Source organism: Benincasa hispida, chromosome 9 (genome assembly GCF_009727055.1).
Source record: "Benincasa hispida cultivar B227 chromosome 9, ASM972705v1, whole genome shotgun sequence".
Taxonomy (NCBI): Eukaryota; Viridiplantae; Streptophyta; class Magnoliopsida; order Cucurbitales; family Cucurbitaceae; genus Benincasa; species Benincasa hispida.
Genome location: NC_052357.1, coordinates 67196798 through 67206095, shown reverse-complemented (window position 1 = coordinate 67206095; position 9298 = coordinate 67196798). Strand labels below are relative to the sequence as shown.

Genomic DNA, 9298 nt, shown 5'->3' with positions numbered 1-9298 from the left:
CGAAGGTTGGTCTGAAAGGGAAAAGTTATGACGAATACTCTTGAATTATGTCCCTTGTGTAAATAATACTCACATACTTTCAAAAGCTGAAATATTATCTCTCAATTTACATAAATATTTCAAAACTATCCTTGAACTATACATTTTTTAGAATTTAGAATAGAAATTGAGGTTTAGAATTATGTGACAATAAACTAAAATCATGTGTTGATCAATTTCTTTGTTCTAGATCATTGATATACCATTTCTATCTAAATTTATGCTCTAGGTCATTGTCACGCCATTTCTATCTAAAATTTTGTCCAAAATTCTAAAGCATCATTTGATAACCATTTGGTTTTTAAAATAAAGTCTATTTCTTCTCAATTTATCACTGTGATACTCATCCTTTTCGAAAAACAAAAGTTGATTCTTAACTAAATTTTAAAAATAAAAACAAAAACAAAACTTTGATTTTTTAAAACTTGACTTGGTTTTTAAAAATATTAATAGAAAGAGATAATAAAATAAAGAAATTCATAGGTGAAAAAGTTGTTCATAAACTTAAAAAAAAAAAAAAACCAAATGATTATTAAAGAGAACCTAAGGGGGTGTTTGTTCTAAGTATTGGGCTTGAGATGGGTTGGGCATCCTAAACCCAACTCTTGTTTGGAACTAGAGTTTTTTATGAAGCTAAGTTTTCCTACACTATTTTTTATAGGTGTGAATAGTAAAAACTATTTAAACCCAGGAGTCATATTTTTTTTTTCTAATTTAATTTAGAAAGTTTGTCGACCAACTCCGACCATCATCTCCGACACCGCCACGGGCCACCTCTGATCTCAACTTTCAGTAGTCATGCCTGCGAACTTCCGGCCACTGACTCTAGCCAAACTTCGGCCGTCACCGACCAACTTCAACTACTACCTTTGACGACTGCTGTCGCTAACTCTGATTGCCACCTCCGACAATCGCTACCGACCACTTTTGGTAGCCACTTTCGACCACCAACTTTGGCCAAACTTCAGCTGCCACCGATCAATTTTGGAAAATATTAATAAAACCACTTGTAGTATATAACAAACTAAACGACCTTGTATAAAAATACTTTTAAGAAATAGATGCTAAACACGTGTGTTTTTATTTTAAGGAGTTTTTTCTTTTTTAATCAAAAGTATTTAGATAAAAATGCTTTTTTGAAAAACAAATTTTCTAAGTCATTCCAGCTTAATTACAATAATAATTTTTTTAATATAAATTTTATCTTTCTTCTAATTCTTTTTTCATTTGGAGATTTTTTAATTATTATTATTTATTATGTTATTTTTTTTAATTCTTTCTCTTCCTTTCTTTGTTTGTATGCTTCTTTATTTTAGGAGATTTCATCTATTTTCTTATATTTCTTCTAGTTGTAAATCGACTACTACAAGAAACATCTCTTATATGCTTTTTTTATTATTATTATTGTCGTTATTATTATTATTATTATAATTATTTAAACACATTTTTAATTATGAATTGATATTTGCCAAGACTGAAGAGTAGTTGTTTTAAGGCAACTAATATTAAGAATTATAATTATAATTAATTATTTGAAAAAAGTAATGAGGTGTGAAATGAAAGGACAAGATTGTTGAGAGGAAAGCCCCTAAAATAATAGAGCAGGTGTGTGGGGAGCCATTTTGAAACAAGAAAAAGAGAGAGAAAATTTTCAAAAAGAGAAAAAAATAATTAATAATAAAAATAAATAGAGAGAGAGGCAAGAAGAATCCCAATGCCCAGAGATACAGACAGGAGAGCCTACTGTTTACACTCCATTGTCCTTGTGATCAGTTAAACTAATCCCTCCAAATTTCCATATCATTTCACACTCCTCTCAAATCACAGGTATGCACTTTCTCTCTCTGGATCTTCATTTTCTCTCTCCCCTTCTTCTTTCTAAACCTAAATCCATTCACTTTCCAACTCTCCTTGATCTGATTCACTGTTGGTTTTCTCCATAATGATTTAGACTGGTTTGTTCTTGACGAGTTTTCAAGAAGGAGGGACTCTGATTTGTTGCACATGAGAGTGGATCAAGCTGAAGAAATGTCCGAAGACGAAGATCGGTCTTTACCTTCGGATCTAGGCGGCGGCGGCGGCGGCGACGCCATCGCTGAATCGGCTAGTAAGACTCGCAATTGCACAGGGTGTTCCGGTGATGTTACGGCTTCTGGTTCTGCTGAGAATATACTTCATAATGTTCTTGAGAACGTGCTTCACTTTCTTACTTCTCGTCGTGACCGGAACGCGGCTTCACTTGTTTGCAAGTCGTGGTATCGAGTTGAAGCCCTTACTCGATCCGACCTTTTTATTGCAAATTGCTATGCGGTTTCTCCTCGCCGAGTTACGTCGCGGTTTAATCGAGTTCGGTCAGTGACCATTAAAGGGAAGCCTCGGTTTGCAGATTTTAACCTGATGCCGCCCAATTGGGGAGCCCACTTTTCCCCATGGGTGGCGGCCATGGCTAAATCCTACCCTTGGCTTGAGAGAGTCTATTTGAAGCGCATGTCTGTGACTGACGACGATCTGGCCCTGCTTGCTGACTCTTTTCCTGGCTTTAAGGAGCTTGTGTTGTTTTGCTGTGAAGGATTTGGCACCAGTGGTATTGCTGTTGTTGCCACCAGATGCAGGTACGCCTTTAGATTTCTTCTTCGTCTCTTTTCATTTTCTCAATGTTCTGAGCTCTGGAGTCTGATTCCTTCAGTTTGCACTGTCAAATGTACCTTCGTTAGTCTTTCTTTAGGGATCGTTTGTACCTTAGGAAAGGATGTTTGAATCTCTATGTTTTGAAATCCATTTGGGGTCTTTGTTTTTTTTTTCCCTCCTAATAAAAAAGAAGAAAATCTGGGTGGTTGGATTCTTTGAATAATGCAGAGTTTTGATGTTCTAATGGCGAGCTTTTGTTGAAGTTTCTGGTGTGATGGCTTTTTTTCCATTCAACTTAGACTGATTGATTTGCTTTTTAGGCACCTTCGAGTACTTGATCTGATTGAATCTGACGTAGCAGACGATGAAGTGGATTGGATATCTTGTTTCCCAGAGAAGGAAACCTGTCTTGAATCTCTGATCTTTGACTGCGTAGAGTGGCCCATTAATTTTGAGGCACTAGAGAGGTTGGTGAGTAGATCCCCATCGTTGAAGAAACTTGGGGTGAATCGCCACGTTTCCATTGCTCAACTATACCATTTGATGATTCGGGCTCCAAGTCTAACATATCTGGGAACCGGTTCGTTCAGTACGTCAGAGGCTGTGGTTCATGGGGAGTCAGAGCCTGACTATGCCTCTGCTTTTGCTGCTTGCAAATCCTTAGTTTGTCTTTCTGGATTCAAGGACATTTTGCCTGATTACCTACCTTGTATCTATCCAGTATGTGCTAATCTCACCACTCTGAACTTGAGCTATGCAAATATAACTCCTGAACAACTCAAACCAGTTATAAGCCACTGCCACAAGCTCCAGACTTTCTGGGTATGTGATCTTTGAGTAGAGTGGGAGGAAATTTGGCATGCAGTGCTTACATTTTTTCCCCCTTTTATTGCAGGCTCTTGATTCAATATGTGATGATGGACTTCAGGCTGTTGCTTCCACCTGCAAGGAATTGCAAGAACTGAGGGTTTTCCCTGTTGATGTTCGAGAAGATGGAGAAGGCCCCATTTCTGAGGTGGGCTTCCAGGCAATATCTGAGGGTTGCAGGAAATTGCAATATATTCTCTACTTTTGCCAGAGAATGACCAATGCAGCTGTGGTAGCTATGTCACAGAACTGCCAAGATCTTGTGGTGTTTAGACTGTGTATTATGGGACGGCACCAGCCAGACCATAAAACTGGAGAACCCATGGATGAAGGATTTGGTGCCATTGTTATAAACTGTAAGAAGCTAACTAGGCTTGCGATATCTGGATTATTGACAGATCGTGCTTTCAGCTACATCGGGAAGTATGGGAAACTGGTACGCACCCTGTCAGTTGCTTTTGCTGGAAACAGTGATTTGGGATTGAAATATGTGCTTGAGGGCTGTCATAGATTGCAAAAACTTGAGATTAGAGATAGCCCATTTGGCGATGGAGCCTTGCGATCTGGTTTACATCATTACTATAATATGAGATTTCTCTGGATGTCAGCTTGTAAATTGTCTCGCCAAGGCTGCCAAGAGGTTGCCAGAGCCATGCCTCACTTAGTGGTTGAGGTGATGAGGAGTGATGAGGAAATTGAAAACGATGTTCAGGTGGAGGGTATGGAAGACCATGTCCAGGTGCTATATATGTATAGATCTCTTGAGGGGCCGAGGGATGATGCTCCAAAGTGTGTTGACATCCTATAGAATATTGGACTACTAGAAGATTCAACTGTCAGTGAGCACAGTCACAATTTTGTGCGATAAGTTTATTACTTCTTGTTAAAGGCTTATCCTTCAATACCTAAAAAAACCCATGTTTACCCACTTTAGAAAAGTTGGATGCCTGTTTTTTCATGGGGAAGATTATGATGGTTTTGGGAGCCATCCATGGAGTGGAAACATCTCATTTGAGAAATGGAACTTCCTGAGACTTTGAAAAGTGTAGTTGCTGAGGATTAATCTCCTTACTGTTCATCAGGAGGCTAATCAAGTTTTCATAAGTTTGTTTCTAATTGTTCCGTTTAATTTCTTCATTTCAATATTCGGTAACTGTAAACTAGAGCTGCTGGAGGAGACATGGGTCGTAGAGAGTTGCCTTAAAAGCTTAGATATCAATTATTGGTCATTTGTCGATTGAATCAAAAAAAGAAAAACATTTGTAAGAATTGGAGGATCTGTCAACTGCAAGTTCTATGAATATCTCTCCAACCATCAGGCCACCAATAGCAAGGGGATGACACAGGTACTCTTACTCAGTCCTACAATAATCATTAGTCCATTTATTTTGATTCAAATGGTTAGTAGATGTGAGAATTGAAAGACTCGGCCTCTCTAGCTAAATGTTGTTTATTTCTAATCAGATGTACCAGTAGTGTAGGCCCCAGATTATTGAGTTTACTATTGTTGTTTATTAGAAAATGTGAGATGGATGGGGTAATAAATGCCACAAATTATTCATGGACAGAATTTCCATATAATAATGGTACTGTCTCGTCCTTTTTTTCCCTCCTTTCTCCTCTCCATTTCTTTGTGCTAGCTAAATTAATCAGTCCTCTGTGATTTTATGCCACTGCACATTAGAAGTTTGCATATTTGAAGAATGTATAGGCACTTCAGAGCTATCTGAACTTCCTAGATTAGGTAAAAAAATTTGCTAGTTTTTGTTTGCTGAGTAGACTTTGTACGGCCGTTTTCAAATTGGTCACTTCAGGATCAATTATTTGATGACTTGTCACATCCCCTCCCTGAGTTTGCGTTATAAAGCAGCCATCCATTAATGATGAGCTCTCTCTCTCTCTCTCTCTCTCTCTCTCTCCTCTCCTCTCCCTTCTCTCTTCTCTCACTCATAATGAGGAGAGGCTCCTCTTCCTGGCAGGAGGTAAAAGCAAAGTTTATCGTCTTAAGTGGGATATGAGTCATATGACTATGCTATTGAATAAGTATGGGAAGAGAGGCTTTTCTTTCTTGTCTAACCTTATGTTGTGGAGGCAAGTTGGCAACAGCATATGTTTTGTTTTCTTTCTCCCACCATCTCATTCTCATCCTTCCCCTTTGGATCTCTCTCTCTCTTGGTATGTTTTTAAAGAGAGAGAGAAATAATCGTGTGGGAGGTATTCACTTCCAATGGAGTTGATTTATATTTCTTTTAGCAATTTTAGCAATAACTTAACTGCTAGTTGAACTGCAGTAATTTTTCTTTTGCAGTCCAACCGTGGCCCAATCGCATGGTGCCACATGTCGAGCTATTACATATGCAGCCATTTTTTCTCTCTTTTGTCTTTTCTTTTTTCTTCTAGTTTTTCCATTTAAAGAATAGGATAATTGCATTGGGTAACACTTAATTAAGCGTACACAACATTTTTATAGAATTACAAATATAGCAAAATCAATGATAAACTCTATCGTTGATAGACTCCTATCAATGATATGATTTATCATTGATAGACAACTCCTACTTGCAATTTAGTCTATCACTAAAGTAGACTTCAAAAGCAAAATCTAAATTTGTTATAACAATTCTTTTGTATTGTGCTGCATTTGCAAATACTTTGCAACCGCACTAAGGAATATATATATTCTAAATTTGAACTTACTATTTTTTTTCTTGTTATTTCTTTACTTAAGTTTCATTATATTCGTTATTTTCTTTTGTCATCTACACATATTTTATGGAGGGAGTAAGACTAATTTGGATAAGGAAGAGTATAGTAAAAGGAAATGTTATTCCCATGATAACCAAATATATTGAATGAATGTGTAGAAGGAGAAAAGATATTGAGTGAAGAGGAGTGATACACTACTACTACTGCTCTGCAACCTTGTGCTTTTGTTGGATTTCTATTTGATTCCCTTAGGGCACACCATTCTCTTCCCAACTCCATCAAGTGCAGGAATATTACTGATGGGATACTTTGTAAAGTGCCTTTAAAGGATCTTCATTTCTTTTCTTTTCTTTTTTTTTTTTTTTAAAAAAAAATGTGACATTTTGTTTCGTATTTGAAAATATTATAAACTATTCTAAAATGCTTTTAGGATTTTGGAAAGTATATGCTTTTGAATACACTTGCTTTATTTGTTTATTTATTCCTTGGTATTTTCATTGAAATGTTATTGAACGTGAAAATAAAGGGAATTGAAGATACGTGTGGTGAGTTTCTATTAATATATCTAGTAAAATAAATGTGGGATATGAAGATTTAAACTTTTAACTTCTAGAGAAAAAACTTAAGTCAATAACCGATGAAATTCATGTTTGATGAGTTTTTAATTAAGTTAATAACATATTGAGATTGATTTCGAAGATTTACCTACTTTTATTTTCCTCTTACAAGTTTGAAATCTTCATGACTATCATTGATTTTTTTTTTTTTTTGAATTTTAGTTATAATTATTCAATTTTCACCGAGTTTTAAGTTTTATTACATATTTTTTTCTTTTAGTATAAATGAGGATCGATAATTCAAACCTTCAACTTCGAGTTATCAAAAGTCTTAAATTTGATTGATTAAAAACATCATTTTAATTCTAATGGCAATGTGATTTGATTTAGAATTTACTACTATTATATTCTTAGCGAGCAATATTAAGGGAAAGGAATTCGGGTAAAATGAAAAAAAAATAAAAAATAAAATTGGGAATCAAAATCATATTTAAATCAAATAATAAAAATGAAAGTGCATAATGATGCATTTTGGTAATGATTATTGGGCCAGATAAGGTTCAAATTTAAATTTAAATGATAAAAAACGAATGTAATTTAATCAAATCCCATCTCAAGTATGGGTATAGATATCCATATTAAAAAAAAAAAAAAAATGAAATTATTGAGATAATGAGACAAAAGAAAACATTGTAAAAGACAAAGGGAGAAAATAGGCATATGAGTTATGAGAAGTGGGAAGTAGTGGGAAGAAAAGTCAGTGTATGAGCTGTTTTCCACTATAATTACTTACCAAAGTACACTCATGGCTGAACTAAGCACTCAGATCAACCACTAAAGTCAGCTGCTTTCCCATCCCATCCTTTACCAAACTTCATTTCATTTTTCTAATATATATTAGTCCAGATATACGTAAATCGATGATAATAAGATATACGTAAATTCATAATAATAATAACTGTGTACGTTAGAAAGAAATATCTTTTTATTACTATTGACTACCATTTTGTTTTTTCAATTAAGTTTTTGTTAAGTTAAGTTACAAATTTATCCCCAATTTTTAGGTTTTTATTTAATTGGAAGTGTGTAATAAATTTTTAAAATTTTAGTTTTGAGCCAATATGTTATAAAAATTTCAATTTTCAATCTAACAAGTTTTCCACAACTTTTAAAATTTGGCTAAAAATCATCTTTGGTCCCTCAATTTTTTTAGGGTGACAATTTAGTTCATGAACTTTGGTTTGTAACGATTTAGTCCATGTACTTTCAATTTTATAACGATTGGGTCTCTGAATTTTAGTATGTAACAATTTAGTCCTTATACTTTCAAAATTGTAACAAATTAGTCTCTCATGTAAAAAAATTCATCAAAATTAGATATTAATTTTTAATATTTTATGAAATAAACTTTATATTTTGAAAAAATATTGAGTTTCTAATTAGTTTAACGGTTTATTTATGCATGAAATCTCATTGAATTCTACGAATAGAGATTAAATTGTTACAAATCAAAGTTTATGGACCAAATCGTCACTTCTATAAAAGTTTAGGGACTAAAAGTGAATTTTTAATCCTAATTTTTTTTAAAAAATCAATTGCAATGTTAGATACAAATTTGAATTTTATATTTAATGAAACTATAAATTTTTAATTTTGTGTTAGTAGATTGTGAATTTTAAAAAACTTGAAAATTTAAAGAGTAAATTTATAATTTTGAAATTTCTAAGATTAAATGGATTTAGGAGCTATATAATATGAGCAAAATGTTAATCAGAAGTTTAAAATTGTCATTTCTTTTAATGAGATGGCTTTGTTAATTATACACTATAAAGTGTTCTCATTAAAGTCAAAGAAAAAGAAAACTTTATTAAGTTAATTTGTTAATCAATCTAACTTTGAAATAAGTTTGACTCAACCAAGATTTTTTGCGATGAAACTATGTATTTTCACCCTTTAATTTTGAATTTAACTATGGTAAAGATGGAAGATTGAATAATCAATTTTTAGGAAGATAATTATCTGTTAACTATCTATGTCCAATATTTTTTTAATGATTAATTTTTCTTAGAGATTTTTTATAAATAGAAAAGTAAAAAAAAAAATTATTTACACAAAATAACAAAATTCAATCGTTTTAGACTTCTATCAATTTCTAAATGATAGACTTCTATAAATTTCTATCGATGATAGACGTTAATAGAAGTTTATCGATATCTATCAGTATTTTTTTTTTACTATTTTTATAAATAATTTTACATTTGGGAAAATTTTTCTTTTTTCTTTTTTTCCAATTTCTTGTCATATATAAAGTATTAAACGCATGCTAAAAAAATACTGTTTCAAAAAAGAAGTTGATCAAATCTTGACTAAGCTAACTCTTTCAAAATTTGAGATATATATTTAGTCAAAATCAAACGTAACTTCAAAGTACAAAGCTCGATAATTCCACCCAAATCTCATCTTATCCCCCAATTATAAAGCAATGTAAATAGAATCAACCA

General features: G+C 33.3%; 1 protein-coding gene across 1 annotated transcript; it reads left to right on the top strand.

Annotated features, from left to right (window-relative positions):
* The first annotated feature begins 1693 nt into the window (after positions 1 to 1693).
* On the top strand, positions 1694 to 5415 carry LOC120085927 (transport inhibitor response 1-like protein). Its single transcript, XM_039042248.1, has 4 exons — positions 1694 to 1866; positions 1991 to 2651; positions 2988 to 3489; positions 3563 to 5415. The coding sequence occupies exons 2-4, from the start codon at positions 2044 to 2046 to the stop codon at positions 4340 to 4342; spliced, it is 1890 nt and encodes a 629-aa protein (XP_038898176.1). The 5' UTR covers positions 1694 to 1866; positions 1991 to 2043; the 3' UTR covers positions 4343 to 5415.
* The last annotated feature ends 3883 nt before the right edge of the window (positions 5416 to 9298 follow it).